The sequence below is a fragment of the Agelaius tricolor genome, unplaced genomic scaffold (genome assembly GCF_023055355.1).
Source record: "Agelaius tricolor isolate 1412-34295 unplaced genomic scaffold, bAgeTri1.0.p SCAF_12, whole genome shotgun sequence".
Classification (NCBI taxonomy): domain Eukaryota; kingdom Metazoa; phylum Chordata; class Aves; order Passeriformes; family Icteridae; genus Agelaius; species Agelaius tricolor.
The window spans coordinates 5,436,965-5,455,047 of record NW_027269272.1 but is presented as its reverse complement, the minus strand read 5'-3'; the positions used below and the strand labels follow the sequence as shown (position 1 = coordinate 5,455,047).

Genomic DNA, 18,083 nt, shown 5'->3' with positions numbered 1-18,083 from the left:
GGCCTGCCCAGCCCCTCGCTGCTGCGCCGCGGGCCCCTGTGATGGGGAAAATCCGCGTGGGAACCCCAGGTGCGTGTCCTGGGAGTGCCGCTCCGCCTCTCAGGCCCGTGTCCCCGCTCGGAAGCGGCGGCGGGTCGGGAATTCCGGGGGCATTCCCAGGGAAAGTCGCAGAGGCGGCGAGGGAAGGAGGGCGTTGCCACGGCAACTCCCGCCTCCCGCGCGGCAGGAGGGGGCGGGGCTTGTTCCCACGGCAACCGCGCCCTCCTCCCGGCCCTCGCGGCGGCGGCGGGCGGGGGAAGGGGCGCGCGCGCGGGCGGGCCCCGCGCATGCGCAGCGCGCGCCGGCCGGCGGCGCGTGTGTTGTGGTGCGGCGGCGGCGGCAAGATGGCGGCGCCCGGGGGCTCGGCGGGCGCCGCGGCGCTGAGGGCGCTGGTCCAGCAGTTCACCGCCATCACCGGTGGGTTCGGGGCGCGGGGCGCGCCGAGGTCGCGGGGCTCACGCGGGAGGGTCCCGCCGGTCCCCTACCGCCGGCGGGCCGGGGCCGGGAGGCGCGGGCCGAGACGGAGCGGTTCCGGGCGCGCTGCCCCTGCCCTGAGAGCGCCTCCCGCGGGGCGCCGGCGGTGCCGGGGCCCGTCCGCGGGCGCGCCCCGGGGCCGGCCCCGCTCCCTGCGCGGCGGAGAGCTCGCCTTCCTTTGAGCGGCGGCTCGGAGGCTCCTGTCGGTTGTCCCGGTGGCGCGGGTGCGCGTCCTGCTCCCTCCTGCCCCTTCCCTCCGTCCCTCCCGCCCGCGCTCCGCCCCGGCAGCCGCTTCCCGCTCCCGCCGGTGACTCTGACCGCCGGGAGGGACCCGGGAGCTGAGCCCCGAGTCCGCCTTTGAGAAAGCAGAAACGTCCTACAGCGCGGGCGGCTCGAGTTGGGGAACGGGGAGAGCTGGTCGCTTTTCCGTGGAAGTTCGCGTCAGGTGACAGCTCCTGCTTCACGTTGTGTGCTCGGAGCTCTTGACCCACTTTGTGTTTAATCTGCTTCGCCGTAGTTACTAACCCCTGGCTGATGGCTTTGCGTGTCAGATGCTGCGGGAGTGGTTAATAAGATGTGTCAACTAAACAGCCAAAGGGAAATGAAACTGCTCTAATTCCGTTGTCCACACACCAGCTCCGTTTCAGATTGTGTCCCTGTACTTGGACACACTTAAATCCTCGACAGGATGTAAGCAGGGAAATTACTGATCTCTCAGCTATTCCTAAAGAATCTTTATAGAGTAAACCCTTTGAACAAAAAGAACCTACAGCAATTATATATCAGTAGTATGTGCCTGTGTGGGAGATTTTTGCTAAAAACGTGACCCAGAACAGGCAGAGCTGTGCTGGTTTCCTCCTCCTGACGCCTTTTATGTTTAGACACATATTTTATGCATAACACAAGAGAACCCTTCTATGCTTTCAAAACCAAAAAAGAAATACCCTGCTGGGCTTCAGCCATCCACTATTAAGTGGAGTTTTGAAGTTTTGTTTTTACCTTTAACAGAATTTAAGGTTGCATCTAGGAGTGTGTGGAGCTTGTCTGTGGTGTGACAGGTGCTCACACCTCAGTGCTTTGTGTTAGTAGCTTTTTCAACTCAGAGTTGTAAGTGTTTCCAGTCACTCCTGTCTGTGGGGAAAAGGCTGAGGGAATAATCTCCAGCATCAGGGATGAGGAGAAATAGTCCTTGATGCTTTTCTTTGATCCTGGTGGCAGAATTGTGTTTCTTTGGTGCTCTCAACCAGGAAAGTACTGCTAAGAGAATGTAACTCCTGTGTGTCTTGCTGCCTTAAGTTTCAGTTTTCACATTTTCCAGATTCTGTTCTGCATTAGTATATAACTCTGAACTTCATATAAAGTGTTAGCAAGTTATCCTCACGGTTTAGTCAGACAAAATCCTGTTCCAGCCCAAGAACCAAGGACACCATTGCAGCTTCAGGCCCCAAAAGTATAAAGAGCAGTGAATTGAGGAGAGCAGACTGAGAGGATGGGACTCCATAACCTGCAGCTGTAATTGGACAATTAACCCCAATATGGAAATGGACCAAAACTTATAAAAGTGTGGAAACTTGTGATTCTGGATCCATCTTGGGTGTAGCCTTGGCCAGGCTCTTGTACTCCCAAGGTGTATCCTTTGAAGGCCTTTTAATAAATCCCTACTTTATTCCTTTAACTCTGCCCAGCCTCTGTCCTAGGTAGCCTCTCAAGACATGAGTCTTCCCCAAGGAAATGATAGGATATCTGTGAATTTTGCTTTGAAACTTAACAAATATTTAGAATTTTCTGTTTTCCAGCACGAGGACTGAAAGCTTTGATATGCTGGCCCTTTCCTCAGGAATGATGAGGACTCAGTGAAGGCACTTGCTGTGTCAGTGTCTCCTTTAATAACAACAGAGGGTTGAATATCATTTTTCTTCCAGTTCTTGAAAATGAATCTTTGCATGACTCTGCAGGGAGGTGTAGAGTGGGGTCTGTGTGCTCCAGGCTCACAGGTGTGGTTTCATTGCTACAGCTAACACTGAAAAGTGCTGAAAATGCCAAAAAATCATCTGAGTGAAGAACTTGAACTTCTTGGTTTTTTGGGATGTTACTAGTTTTTATTTTGTGCTTTCTTCAGCTCAGTTAAGGTCTTAAAAATACAGCTGCCTGTCATCCCAGTGTGCTTGTTGTGGCAGGTTGGGTGTTTTGGGAAACCTGTTCCCTCAGTCAGTTTGGCTTTCTCCGTGGTTTGATGTGCAGGTTAGTTAGAACTGATTGACCTCCACAGTTTCAAAGTGTATTCTGTGCTCAAACCAGAGCTTTTTGAGTCTTTCCCAAAAAATCTGAGAAATGCCTGAGTATGTTTTGCCCACACTGATGTTGTCTGTGGGCCTGGTTTTGGGCAAAGTGTTGGTGTCATTTTGGTGACTTGCTGTGAACTTAGGAAGAGTTCCTACATATCCCAAAGCTGCTCCCAGACTGGTTCAGCTGCATTTTACCACTCTTCCTCTCTACCAGCCTTTCTAAAGGAAAAGAAGCTCTTTGGCAGTCCACCACCTAGGGAGGAGGTGCTGTAAAGAATTGGGTTGCAGGAGAGCTACTCCTGAGGGAACTTCTGCTGATGGGATGGTTTTTGAGGAGAAGTTGGGGCATAGAGGCTCATCCTCTGAGGAAAGATTTACAGGTTGGGAGCAGCAGCATCAAAACTGGGATTAGTTGCACTTTAGGTGTTCAAAGCCAGTCTGGACAGGGCCTGAAGCAACCTGGGGTAGTGGAAGGTGTCCCTGCCCATGGCAGAGGTGTAGAACTGGATGAGCTTAAAGTTCCCTTCCACCCCAAACCATTCCATGATTCTGTGATTTGAATAAATGTTAATCATTATACAAAGAACTCTGTAGAAAAGTATTACTTTCTCCCTCTTGGCTGCTTTTTTCCCCCCTTCTTATATAAAGTGAGCTTCTGCTGGTTTGATTTTGCCTTTCAGCAGAATCAGTAAATCAGAGTGTCTTTTCTTCCCTCTCTAAATGTCTGTTACAAGTGGATAAAAATTTTTAGCAGTTGATTTAATATTCTTCCTGTTAAAATGTTAAGTCAGGTTTTCATTTTTCTTTCTGTATGCCTACTTATGTTGGAAAATCCACAGAATCATGGAATGGTTTGGCATGGAAGGAGACCTTAAAACTCATCTTGTTCTACCTGCTGTGATGGTCAGGGACACCTTCACTGTCCCAGGGTGCTCCAAGTCTGGCCTTGGGCACTTGCAGGGATCCAGGGGCAGCCACAGCTGCTCTGGGCACCCTGTGCCAGGGCCTCCCCACCCTCACAGGGAAGGATTTCTCCCCAGGATCTCTCCCATCTAACCTGCCCTCTATCAGCCATTCCCCTTTGCCTGTCCCTCCATCCCTGTCCCCAGTCCCTCTCCAGCTCTCCTGGAGCCCCTTTAGGCACTGGAAGGTGCTGTGATGTCTCCCTGGAGCCTTCTCCTCTCCAGGTGAGCACCCCCAGCTCTCCCAGCCTGGCTCCAGCCCTCACAGCACCTTTGTGGTCTCCTCTGGACTCATTCCAACAGCTCCATGTACCAGGAAAATGCCTGACCTCTAGAAGAAAATCCACATCATGCTCAAACCCCTCAGATGGTTTCCTGTTGGTTTTCAGTTGCTGACAGGAAGAAGCCTGGCAGTCCTGACTGCAAACATCCCCTTCCCCCTGAGCTGTGTACGTTTGTCTCCTTTCACAGTTGTGCTTCAGGGATAAATGGCAGCTGATGAACTGTTCCTCCTAATTATTAATGCTTTGAGAGAGAAAGCTGTTCTGGGCACTTCCAGTCAAAATGCTGTTGTTACTGTTATATTTTATGAAAAATCCCTCAGCTAGGATTTTTCTCCTGATAAGCTGAAAAGCCTCAGAAAAGAAATGTAAACAATAATTATCTGATTGCTTGGAATGTGGTTTAGAAGTTGCTTACCAACAGGTGCATCTTTAATTAGTTCCATGTGAATTGTTTTTACTTAATAACCAATCCCAGTCCAGCTGTGTCGGGACTCTGGTCAGTCAGGGGATTTTTATTATTCATTCTTTTCTCACCTTCTGATGTCTCCTTTCTGTTTCTTTAGTATAGTTTTAATAGATCATTTTCATTTCATTTCATATAGTATAATATAATACAATGTAATGTAATACAATGTAATGTAATACAATGTATAATATAATATAATATAGCATAATATAATATAATATAATACCATGTAATATAATACAATATAATGTAATACAATGTATAATATAATACAATATAATATAATACAATACAATATAATATAATATAAAATATAATATATCAGCCTTCTAAGAACTTGAAGTCAGTTCTCATCTCTCAGCTCATCCTAGAAACCCTCACCACACCGCAACAATTAATAACCAGTCGTTGTGATTTCTTTCCCTCTGGCATTGCAGGTGCCAGTGAAAGTGTGGGGAAGCACATGCTGGAAGCCTGCAACAACAACCTGGAGATGGCTGTCACCATGTTCCTGGATGGAGGGGGCATAGCAGAGGAGCCCAGCACCAGCTCTGCAGCCGTGTCTGCTGCCCGCCCGCACCCCGAGTACGTACCCTGGGCATGGCTGTGCCAGCCAGCCTGGCCCTCTGATGGCACTGAGATGGCACTGGGCAAAGCACAGCAAACCAGGCAGCTGCCACTTCTCAGCACAGCATTGCACACTGCTTTGCTCTTGGGCAATTGATTGCTCCAGTGTTCTGGTTTGTGAGTCTCTTGCACTTCAGAAGTTTTCTGGAGCTTTCACCTGGTGTTTTTTACAAAGCCCGAGTCGTTAAAGTAGGGATGCAGTAATAACTAATTTGGCAGTTAGAGAGTTCTCTTGATTTGGTTCTTATAAATGCAGCCACCTTACTCCCATTTCATAAATTCATAGAATCTAAGGTTGGAAAAAACCTCTAAGATCATCAAGTCCAGCCATCAACCCAGCACACCATCACCACATTCACCACTAATCCATGTCCCCAAGTGCCACATCCATATGTTTACTGTGACTCCACCACTGCCCTGGGCAGCCTGTGGCAGTGCTTTACAACCCTTTCTGTGAAGAAATTTGCCATAATATCTAAAATAAACCTCCCCTGGCACAACTTGAGGCCATTTTATCTCATCCTGTCTCCTTATCTGGGAGAAGAGTCTGACTTGTGAGGGTTTTATAGTGGTTGTTTAACCAGTTTGGCACTGGAAAAGCCAGGCCTGTACACCAGTATGCAGAGGAATCAGAACTTCAGCACCTTCACCAGTCTCTTACACATCAGTTGCCTGCAAAGGGAAGAGAATTTCCACTTGAGCATATCAGAGAATCTCAGTGCTGCCTATTAATGTGACTGCTTGAGATAAAGGGAATATCTTGAGTGATATAAATCACATTCATTAAATATGGTAAGTTAAACTTAAGCCAGGCTTTTGTACTTATGAAAATCTTCCACTCCAGGAAAAAGACAGCTGACTTATAGAGGAAAATCCTTGCCTCTCATACTTCTGAAGCACATGCAAAAATTTAAATTTAAATAATTCTTTTAGTGCTTTATAGCTGATGTGAGGTGCCTTCCTACTTGAACCTTTAACAAAATTAAAATAGGTATATAGGTTAGTGTTCTTATTTCTAGACAACTTCTGGCACATCAGTGACTCCAGATTTTTCTTGGAATACTTTCTTTTTTATACTCAACACTCTCCAGGTGCTGATCAGCTCAGCATTCCTCATAGGAGGAGAGAACAGTAAATATGCAAATGGAGAGTAACTAGCTGCACAGAGCAATGAAAGTTGTGGAGGGAAAGAGCAGGGTCAGTGCATCCTGCTGACATCCTGAGTTACCTTTTGAAACCTGCATGGTCAAGAGCTGCAGAGTGCACTCCTCACACCTTGGGAGTCTGGGGGAAGAGGGAGCTCACAGACAGGATGTAGCAATGGATGAATCCTTCTGCACAAAGATCTGTGGGCCAGGTGACCACACTGTTGTCACAGAGCTGCTTGTGATTTCTTTGTGATTTCCTCTCTTCTCCTAATTGTAGTTTTGGATTACCTGTAAGTGTCTGCAAGTGTAACTGACTGAGCTGTGGACATGTGAGGGAGCCCAGTTATGTAAGCCAAGGACTGCTTCAGAAATGGGGGAAATGGCCATCTTGACCTGGTTTCCTCCTTCTGGAAAACAGACAGGTGTGACTTTCAGGTGGAAGCAAAAAGTCTTCTGACAGACAAAAGCTGGTAAACAGGAAGATAATAGTTTTTTCCATGTAGCTAGCAAGGAAAGTAGGATGGCAAGTAGATTATTTAACATCTTTTGGTAAGGTTTTAAAAACTTCCAAGTTCTAACAAAGTTATTCAAGAACAAAACATGTTTAAATATAGATTGACAGGGTCTGGGATCAAGTCACTCAGGGGTTTGTGTAATGTTTTATCAAAGGTTATCCATGCCAGCTCTCAGTGCACAGGGTACCAGGTCCAGCAGCAGTGCCATGAGTGGGAACAGATGCTCCCATGAGGTCCCACTTAATCCCAAACCCCTTCATTCTGTGCAGTGGTACAGCAGCATCTTTAACTGGTTCAAGTTGCAGGAGCCTTGGAGCATAATGAGATGTGGTTTGTAAGTACTTGGAATATTATCCTGTCTCTGATTTTTCTTTTTTGTTTCCTCTCCTTTGATAGGGATGAAGTACGAGCTCCAATTCCTCAAAAGCAGGAAATCTTAGTAGAGCCTGAGCCCTTGTTTGGAGGTAGGCTTGTGTTCTTAATTTGTTTCTGTTTTCTTTACCTTGAGGTGAGCTAAGTGACAAAAGAAAATCAAAACTTGTTTAATAAGAAGAAATAACACCAGTGGTATTAAAAATCTCACCCACAAGAGATGCTTTATTCCCAGGGGTACTAATTTGCTAAATCTTGCTTCATGAGACTTTGTGAGGTGGCAGCCAATTAACTTAATTAAGTATACATCTGGGGGCCTAGGACTGTAGGGTACTGCTGTGGAAATGTTTGAGGTGCTGGGATGGAAGATGGAGCTTTGGCTGACAAGTGAAAATGAGGAGGACAAATGGCTGTATCTTGAGATGACAGATCAGAAAGAAGGGCTGAACTCTGTGATTGCTCATACCCTTCTCCATTTCTCATGCAGGAATTTAATTTGCTCTTTAAGCTGTGCTGTGCACAGCTCTTCTTGTCTCTGTCCTTCTCATGTGGACCAGGTCATTTCTGGGCTGGCCTTTGCCATGTCAGATGGATTGAGAGCTTTGCTCTTTTCACCAAGAAGCCCTTGCAAGTGCTTGTCACTGCAGTGGTCTCACCCCATGGGAAATGCTCTTTCCTATCATTTAGTAGAAAGGGGAAGGAGGCCAAGCTTCAGGTGTACCCTGGAAGTGATTTTTTCTTGACTCTTTTTCAACATCAGAGAGGTGTTTAGCCAGGATGCACAAGTGGAGGGTGGTTCAGAGGGAGCACACAATGCCAGGCAGTACAGGTGCACGCCACTTCCCTTTTTGCTGTACTTGCACTGATAGCAATATTAGCTTTTCTAGTTTTAGTCCTTCTAGCAATTTTTTTTTTCCCTGTCTGTTTTGGGAGCTGGACAATTTTGACTCCTTTAATATGTTTCATTCCCCAGTCCCATCAGAAAACGTTTATTCCTTAGACAGAATATGAGTCACTGAAATGGACTAACTTAACTTCTACATACTGATGTGAGATGCATAAAGTAACAACAATTTGAAAAACTTAAGTTGCACTTGGGCAAAAAGGGAATGATGTACAAAGTATCTGCTTTCCTTGAAGTGTTTTTGCACTTCTGTGAGCTTCATTGATGTAGTTTTGTGACATTCCCCTTGCTGCTGAAAGGCCCCCTTGTCAGCAGCAGTGAAGCTGGACTTTGAAGGTCTCAACCATAAGAAGCAGTGACATGAAAACAAGGACACACTGTGTTTGTCTAATCCTTGCACTTCCCATCCTGCCTGGATTTTGGAAGTGGGGAGTTTAGTAGTTCTGCAGCAGGAAATGTGCATCCAGAGGAAGATGCCCTGCTGATGCCTCTCTGAAGATAGAGGAGCTCTCTGCACTTTTTCCTGTGTCCCAGCAGTGTTTTTGACACAGATCTGTTCACTCCTGTGGGTTATTAGGATTCAGATCTGCTGATCCTAACGCTTGGTGTTCTTACACCTACCTGTTCCACACTGGTCCCAGTGACATGTCACTGCCCTGGGTCAGTGATTCCCTCCTGGCACTCTCTGATCCAGCAGTGCCACTTGTGTTTCTGGCACAGAGCAGCCTGACAGAGTAGCTGAACCTGAAGAGATAATTGGTCTCAGCTGTAGCCTTACAGCAGGGGAGGTGACAGTGTCTGTTTTTAAGGGTCATACTGAGGTGGTTGTATAAGCTCAGGTTTTTTCCAGCTGAAGAGGTGACCCTGTGTGTTTGTGCCCTGCTGGGTACATGGATCCCAGCATTGAGTACAAAGGATCCTCCTGGATTGCTGAGAGCCTCTTCACCTCTTCTGCCTGGCAGGGCCATGCTGCTTTTGCTGAAGTGGTCCTTCAGCTCCTGTTCCAACTGAGTTCAAGTTGTTCTGAGGTTGGCTTGTGCCTAAGCACTCAGGGTGAAGGAGACCTTACTCCCTGGAGTTGAGAGGTGTTATTCCCCAGCACATCCCTTCTTCAGGCCTGCTTTCTGCTGGATAATCACATTTCCACTGGGTATAGGTTGTATTTATTTCAATTTGTTTGTTATTTATTATGTCTTGTAGCAATTGGGCTTTGAAAGTTCTGTCTTTCAGTTGATGGGAAAGGAGATAAGTAGCTGCAATAATCTTGACAGGCAGTTCTGTTTTCCTTCCAAGTTCAGTGTTTGTGCTGTACCTTAGGATTTTAGTGGGACTTGAGGGTGCTATTTCTGATTCCTTCCTGGGCTCTCTGGAGATAATCAGTTCTGAAAGTTTCCTTGCAAACAGCAATGCTGGATCTACTGGAAGAGTGTAGTTGGGACAGGATCAGGATAAGAGTTTAGAAAAGAGTAGAAATGCATTGTAGAAAAAACAATGTGGTTCTTCATAAAATAAAAACAAAACAATTCTCATGGAGTTTAATCTTTTGAAGTTTTTCATCCCTTTGAAGGCCTTGGGTAAAATCTTGGCTGGAATTGTGACAAGGTGATGCTGTGACAGCACTGCCACTCCATGCTGAAGGGTCTTGGCAAGCCCATCAGAAGGGGCTTTAAGCCTCTCAGTATTGTTGGTACATGTTTTGTTTCTGGGCTAAGGTTTGCTGGAGGGAGGATGTGTTAGGAAATGGAATTTAAAAGTTACCTTCTGCTTATTTCCATCCACCTCCAGCCCTTCCCAATGACCTCTACTCCCACACAGTCCCTGCTTGGGGTTCCTATTCTCTTCTCCTACACATGTGATGGAAAGTACTAATATGTATTTATTTTGATAATATACTTTTCAAATAATTCTTTCCTTTTTTTAAAGCTCCTAAAAGACGCAGACCTGCTCGCTCAATATTCGATGGCTTTCGGGATTTTCAGACAGAAACCAGTAAGTGTCTACAGATCAGTAAGCTTGATATTTTATTTTATTTTATTTTATTTTATTTTATTTTATTTTATTTTATTTTATTTTATTGCTTTTAATGCAAATAAGATGGAGAAATCATTCCTGTTGTAGGCTAGGACAGCTTTCAGTTGTTGAAACGTTTTTAAATTGTCAATTGTGTAGCAGGGTACATTATTAGAAGTATAGAATTATCGAATTATGATTATCACAGTATATTCTGTCTGCTTTAGTGTTGCTAACTCTCAAAAAACCCCTTTTTCTGCTCTAGAGGGAACTGAAAAGGGGGAAGAATCCTAACACCCAAGTAGGAATTAAATTAATCCACTGGATATTTCTTGGCTAGGCAGTGGACATTCTGGCACTTGAATTACATTGGAGTAGCCCTGAGGCTTCCTCCTTGAGCAGGAGGTTCTAGTGGCTTTAATTGCTGTTTGCCCTTGGCTGTTCATGCACAGAATCTCCAGATGCCAAAGCATGGCTGTTATTTCATCCAGGAAGTGTCACAGAATGTGATTCTGTGACAGCACAGCACCAGGTGTTTCACATCTGAGCTATGGCTGTTGTGCTGATGTTGCTGGAGCGTTCCTGAGGTGTAACCACAGAATCAGGAAAGTTGGAAAAGTCTTCTGAGACTGAGTCCAACTCTTTTCTCAGCAATAGCAAGGCCACCACTGCCCCATGTCCCCAAGTGCCACATCCACATGTCTGTTAAATCCCTGCCAGGGCTGGCCAACCCTTTCCATGAAGAAATTGTCACTAGTATCCAATCTCAGCCTCCCCTGGTGTGACCTGAAGCTCTTTCCTCATCCTGTCACTGGTTACTGGGTCCATGGTCCATGTTCCCACACAGTTAGGGATTGGCTGCCAAACTGAAAATAGGTGTTGATAGTTACTTTCTTTCCCCTTTTCCAGCAATGATGAACACAACAAGTATTGACATCACTGGCAGCTTTAGAAGTGAAAATGCACCATGTACAGAATCAATACCCTTAAATTTTTTCTCACCGTCTTCCAGCCTGGACTAGCAGAGGGTGTTCCAGCCCATGGCTGATCTTTAGGGTCTTCCAAACCAAACCACCCTGTGATTCCATTCTTAAGACATTTAGACATGCCCAACATGTGAGAGATACACTGTAAGGGTTTATGGTGAAACTTTATCATGTTTTTTGGCAGAACTTGACAGATGGACATCACTGTCTGGCTGTCTCTGGAAAAACAGCCCTGGCCATGAAATTCCAGATTATCTCCTGGCTCATAGGGCTACTCCACAGGGATGCTTTATTCCCTGTATGTCTGCTCAAGCATGGTTTTTATGCTTTGGCCCATTGACAGCTCCTTCCACACTGGAAAAGTTGTGGCCATGGGATTGTTATTGCCCATTTCAGCATAAAATGGTTCCATGAAATACATCATGTATTTGCTGTGATTTACCTTTACTGTCCATGGTCCTGTCTGGGTAGGAAATGTGTTCTGTATTATTTCAGATGGAATTGATACTCTTTGAAAGAAACATCCAAAGAGATTTCTCTATGTAAACTAAATCTGTTTCTTTGTTTCTTTGCTGTGGGATTGCCCCACAACCAACTAATGGAAACACTACAATAGAAACATTCCTTTTAAAAGCTACATTGCTACAATCTAGCTGAGTTTCCCATTTAAAAGCATCACTGGGGACAAGTCACGGCTTTTTTTGGTTCCTTTGTTTTCAAATATTGGTATGTGACCCCTCAGGTTTATTAAGATATTGTTTAAAAGAGAAAGTTGAGACAGGGAGGTTCTGCCCTTCCACACCAGCTAATCTTGTTCAGTGGGGTCTCACCCTGGCACTCTCTGTAGGAGATATCCTGGGATTGGCACTCACTAGCTGCCCTAGCCTGTTCTCCCCAAAGCTCCCAGGAGCTGGAGAGAGTTTCACCCCAGCAGCTGTGTGTTTGAGCATTTAGGCAGTGATGAATGGCCCTGGTGAGTGTGTGTGTGTCTAACTCCTGTCCCTTTCCTCCTGGGGCTCTGCAGTCCGGCAGGAGCAGGAGCTCCGCAACGGAGGGGCCGTGGACAAGAAGCTGACGACGCTGGCAGATCTCTTCAGGCCTCCCATTGACCTGATGCACAAAGGCAGCTTTGAAACGGTGAGGGCTCACCCTTGGGGGTCAGCATGGATCCATGGCTGGACAGTCAGAGGTTGCAAAAGACTGGGCAGTGATAAGTGTTTGATGGACTGCCCATGGGAATGTTGGTGATGGTGTTACCTGGAATGGACCCATCAGATCTCTTCAGGCTTCCCATTGACCTGATGCACAAAGGCAGCTTTGAAACAGTGAGGGCTCACCCTTGGGGGTCAGCATGGATCCATGGCTGGACAGTCAGAGGTTGCAAAAGACTGGGCAGTGATAAGTGTTTGATGGACTGCCCATGGGAATGTTGGTGATGTGTTGAAGGAGTTCACTGGTGATGGTGTCACCTGGAATGGACCCATCAGATCTCTTCAGGCCTCCCATTGACCTGATGCACAAAGGCAGCTTTGAAACGGTGAGGGCTCACCCTTGGGGGCTGAGGGGAGGGGGTCAGCATGGATCCATGGCTGGACAGTCAGGAAGTTGCAAAATCCTGGGCAGTGATAAGTGTTTGGTGGGCTGCCCGTGGGAATGTTGGTGATGTGTTGAAGGAGTTCACTGGTGATGGTGTCACCTGGAATGGACCATCAGGATCATCAAGTCCAAGTCCTCACCATGCAGACCACGTTGTTTTGTGTTTCAATATCAGTGTGGCAAATCACATGTGGTGAAAGGCTTCAGTGAGCAAGGGAGGCTGGTCAGGATGGAAAAATTGCATCCCTTGAACAGTTTCCATAGAGGACACAGAAAAAGCTGGAGTAGGATTGCTTTGCACAGGTGAGGGAGGATTCTGCAAAGGGCAGTGTGGTTTGCAGCACAGCCCTGCTGAGAAGCTCAGGTGGAGTTAACATGGCTGAGTGGCTTCTGATACCTGAGTGAGTAGAAGTATTTGAATGTGTCTTTGCCATCAAGCCACAGCTTCATCCTCAGTGGAGCTGTTGTTCTTCTATAAAATCACAGTGGCTGTCTTTTACCTCTGGTGGTGCTAGGGAAAGTATCCCAGAGATACAGGACACTGTCAGCTTTAAACAATCTCAGGTGTCACCTATGCTGACTGTGTTGGCATGTGTGGATCTATCCCTAAATTGTTAAGATATGGATCAATGACTTAAGTAATGATTAGAGAACATGCAGATTGGTATATATTTTTAATTTTTGAGTCTGTAATTTCCAGATATTTTTCAGAAATTCCAGTTACTACTAAACTTTCTCCTGGTCACCTTTGAATAGATGAGCTTGATGATGGAAATTATCATTATTTTTACTGCATGAGAATGCAAAGTAATGAATAAATGGTGCAATACAATTGCACAAGTCTGCAATACAACTGACTGACTGAACAAAAATATTATTTACCTTGTTTTCACATGTGCCTTGACTGCTGTGCTCAAGTACAAGAGCACTGCTGGAGAGCTTTTGGTGAAACACTGTGTGCCTTTATGGAGTCTCCAGCTCTCATCCCATTACCCTCATCTCTCTTTTTATGCTTCCCATATCACTGGGGATCAGTTGCCTTGTCACTAATTCCTGTGTTCTGAGGGTGCCCTCCACAATCTCCTTAACAGAATTCTAGCTGTGAGAGGATGCTGGCAGAAAACAGCAGTGTCCACCTTGGGGAGGAATTTGGTGCAGTGGGAGCAGAGGAGCAGCCTTAAAAGATGTGTTTCAGGTCTTCCAGCTGATGGTGTTTGCTGGGCCTGGGGTCCAGAGCTGTTGGTGACTGTGGCATTTTCAGAGACCCTCATGGAAGGGAGGAAAGGGTGAATCTGACTCCATGTTCTTAGAAGGCTCATTTATTATTTTATGATATTATCTTATATTAAAGAATGCTATACTAAAGAATAGAGAAAGGATACAGACAGAAGGCTAAAAAGATACCACTCAAAAACTCGTGACTCTTCAGAGTCCAGCACAGCTTGGCCCCTGATTGGCCAAAAAGTAAAAACAATTCACTTGAAACAAGCACCTGTTGGTAAACAGTGTCCAAACCACATTCCAAAGCAGCAAAACACGGGAGAAGCAAATGAGATAATATTGTTTTCATTTTTTTCTCTGAGGCTTCTCAGCTTCCCTGGGCAAAGAGATTTTTCAGAAGATATGACAGTGACAGGTGACACCACCAAATGTGTGGTTAAGGCACCAGTAAGGGGAATTCACATGGCAACAGGCAGTGCTGCTGCAGGAGCAGTCAGCAAGTGCCCTCTGAGCTCTGCTGTGGAGTTTGAGATGGGTGCTTGTCTCTCCTTGGGTCTTGCTGGAAATGTATGAAGACTTCAGCAGTGTTGATTGTGGCATCTGTCACAGTCAGAAGTGGTGTCAGAGTGTGAAATAAATGATTGATGGATTTGTTTGTCCTAAAGTCTCTGCATTCTTATTCAGTCCTGAAAGGTAATTTAAAAAAGGGGTGGGCTGGGGTTGGGGAATGGGTTTGTGTATACTCACATTGCCCTGCTCTGTGCAGTACCTGCACTCTCAAGACCTGCACACTTTCTGGTGTTGGCACTCACCCTGCTGTGTTCTTGTCCAGTTCCTTGTCCCATGGGATACCCTTCATTTCACACTGATGCTCCTCAGCTTCCTTGCAATGTAACTCTTCTCACCTTCTCACTGTGTTGACCATTTCCCTTTGCATTTTACCTTTTCTGACTGCAAACTGCTCTACTGCTTCAGCCTGGAACAGTGTAAGGCCTCAGTGACCACAGCCTCCCAAAATTCATCTCTAGCAAGCTGCTCTTGGCTTCTCCCTTCTCTGTATGCTGAGATAAATGGATATAAACCATATGATAAACCAGAGATGCTCATCACATTCCAGAATATCAAAGACCAAATCCTGTCATTGTGATGTTCTCATAGTTAAGCTTTGATCTAAGTGGGGTTTTCTTTCCAAGGCTGGTGTGTGGTGTGTTCCAGCCTCTGGAGGGGTGGGCAGGAACACTCTGCCAGGGTTGAACCAAGCACATTTATCAGAGAACCATTTAGGATTTAGGGCTTCCTTGGCAGGAGTAGTGACATCTGGTTTATCTGAGTATCTTTGTCACTCATCAGCTGCTGCTGCTCTTTGGGTACTTTAAGATTGGTTTTTGATAGTAAGTGTATGTAACTATTTTTATTTTTCCCCAAGAAACCTCACTTTTCTTGAGTTACAAGGAAACTTTGTTACCAGTAAGGCCCAAAAAGTTGCTGTTTCATTTTAACTTAGTAATACTAGCTTTAGGAATAGGTGGGGTTAACTCCATGGCAGAAAAATTAATTTGAATTAAAATTAATTTCAAAAGTAAAAACTTTGGTTTGGGGAATAAAGTAATTTTTGAGTGTCGAATTTCAAAAGTAAAAACTTTGGTTTGGGGAATAAAGTAATTTTTGAGTGTTGAATGGCAGGTTTTTTTACCTGCTTTTTCATATAAGCATTGTGCTCCACATGCAGAATTGATCTGCTGCATCTGCATCATACAGCTTATGATCACTGTACTTGTAAGGTTCAGTGTGTGACTGACTAAACTAGAGTTCTCCCATTAATGTGGAATCTGTTAGGAATAAATCACTCAAGTAAAATAAATAAATTACACAGCAAACATGTCTGATAGAGGAGAGTGTGGTTTTGTTCTCATCTCAGGCTGCTCTCAAGAATTGCAGGTGTTCTCTCTACATGCCTGTGATGTGAGAGATGATTGAATTTGAGGAGGACACACCAAAGGGACTTAGCTTGCACTTCTTGTGGGCAAGGATGGGTCTGGTGTGTGGAGTTCTGTGCTTAACACTCAGCAGGGTTTCAGTGAAGTGACTGAATGTCACATTGCAGAGTTTCAAGTCTGTCTATAAGATTTCTTTTTCCCATTTAAGAATAACCTTTTTTTAGCTGCTGCCTGCTTTACAGCTGAGACTGAGGGGTTTTTTGTTTCTACTTAAAAAGCAGCAATCATTTGGAAGCTGACCTTGTATTCAAGTGGAGCAATTACCTGTGCATAAAGTGCTTCTGGCCTGGTTTGGGTCAGCAGTTGCAGGTACAGCTGTGGCTCAGGGGTGCCTGGGTGCTGAAAGGATCTGTGCCCTGTCCCAGGTAGGAAGGAGAAGTGTGGCCTAAACAGGAGATTTCTTGTTTGGTTCTGTCTTGCTCTGACTCTCTGTCAGCTGTTATCTTCCCCACTGAGTCACAGAAATGTCCAGAGAATCACAAGGTGCTGGCTCCACTTCCTTCTTCTCTCTGCTGCCTTGAAAGGATTGCATTTCAAAACTGAGCCAGCAGGAACCACCCCAACATTTCTAAACCATACATGTTCAGAGAAGTCAAATGAGAGGAAAACTTATTTTTAGTAGTGCAGGAGCCAGTTCCACAGAGATCCAGCACTGTGCATAAAGCAAGACTTGTCTCACAGATTGTCTCACCAGGTTGCTGGTGTAGTGATGAATTGTGTGACTGGGCAGAAAGGGTAAAGGCACACTTAGGGCAGATTGGATTGCTTTGGGTTGGTTTTTGCATCTGGGCTCCACTGGCTCTGCTCTCAAGGAGTGGCTGTCCTGTACTGCCCTGTCTGTGAGTGCCTTTATACTTCAAAGGAGGAGGGGAATGGGGGGTTGCACTTGGTCTTGGAAACAAAGGATCTAAATCCATCAGATCCCAGCTTTTGGGATACACAGGCCAGCTCTTGAGCCTTCCCTTGTTGCCTTGTCACTTACCAAAATGACCCTAATATAATCTCCAAATCCACAGTGTTTCTTCTCCTCACACTGTTGTCCTTCCACCCTCTCAGAAGAACCCTTTGAGCTGTGTAAGAACTCTGTGTATGAGATAGCAGCAGTTTAACTTTGCCCTTTAAATGTTAAATCCAAAGTTTGCCTTTAGAAGGAAGTTAAAAGTAATTTCAAAAGCTCTGACTGTTCTGCAGGTGAAAACTCAGTTTTATAGTTTTTCTTTTTGGAATTTCCTGCTTGCATCCTTCCAAGGCCCTCAGCTGGACAGAGGAGAGGTAGAGCCAGAGGTTTGCATTAATATTAAAATATATAGAGAGTGAGGGTAGAAGAATGAGATTCACTTTCCAGCTTTCTAATTACATATTTTTGGGAGTATTCTCTTAACAGACTGCATGAGAACACAGAACTAAGGCAATCCAATTGACTTAAATAACATAAGGATTTTTGTTCCCTTTAAACTTGGGCAGTGCCTCTAGGCCTCATCTCATACTGGTTTCTTAGAACTAATTCTCAAAATGCAGTTAGCTCAAAACAAGTCCTTTAAATAAAAGCATGACAATTATTTATTATTTAAGACCCTTGCCAGCTACTTAGGTGTCACCTTCCCCACTTTTCTCACCTGGTGACCTGGATGCTGGCAGTGTAAATTAGTGGTAAGTAGTTAGTGTGAGGCCCCTTGTGGGAATAGGACTGTTCCATGCTTCTGCCTTCATTTTTTTTTTCCTTTTTAGTAATACAAAAGCTGCCTCTGCAGGGCACTTGGCCACACAGACTGATTTTGTAGGCTGAGATTCTTGCCTTGGTGAAGCTGAGTGTGTGGGGTTCACATGTCTGTCTGTCACACAGGTGACAGGCAGACTGTTCCAAACTGCACAGGCTAAAATTCATTTCAAAAGTACAAACTTTGGTTTGGGGAACAAAGTAATGGCCAAACAGCAACATCTTGCATAACATCCTGATTCCCCTAAATTTTTTTGTCCTTTGAATTCCTTAACAGTAGATTACCCAGCAGGATGGTGAGCATAACTTTCAAATTTATTTTTTTTTTAAGCAAAGAGAGTTCCTATGTCAGCTCCAGTCTTTCCAGGTGGTAAGAGCATTCCTGCTGTTGATCTAGCCCTCTTTTTTTCAACAGGTATGACAGTTCAGCGATCAGAATTACATTCTTGATCAAACTCCTACCATTAACTTGCAACCAAG

General features: G+C 45.3%; 1 protein-coding gene across 1 annotated transcript in view; it reads left to right on the top strand.

The window, feature by feature from the left end:
* The first annotated feature begins 303 nt into the window (after positions 1-303).
* Positions 304-18,083, top strand: part of UBXN7 (UBX domain protein 7) — a 29,043-nt gene continuing 11,263 nt past the window's right edge. Inside the window, exons 1-5 of the mRNA XM_071437288.1 lie at positions 304-456; positions 4,948-5,095; positions 7,197-7,264; positions 10,000-10,065; positions 12,097-12,209. Of these exons, the coding sequence (XP_071293389.1) occupies positions 327-456; positions 4,948-5,095; positions 7,197-7,264; positions 10,000-10,065; positions 12,097-12,209 (525 nt within the window). The 5' untranslated portion in view covers positions 304-326. The remainder of the gene's footprint in view (positions 457-4,947; positions 5,096-7,196; positions 7,265-9,999; positions 10,066-12,096; positions 12,210-18,083) is intronic.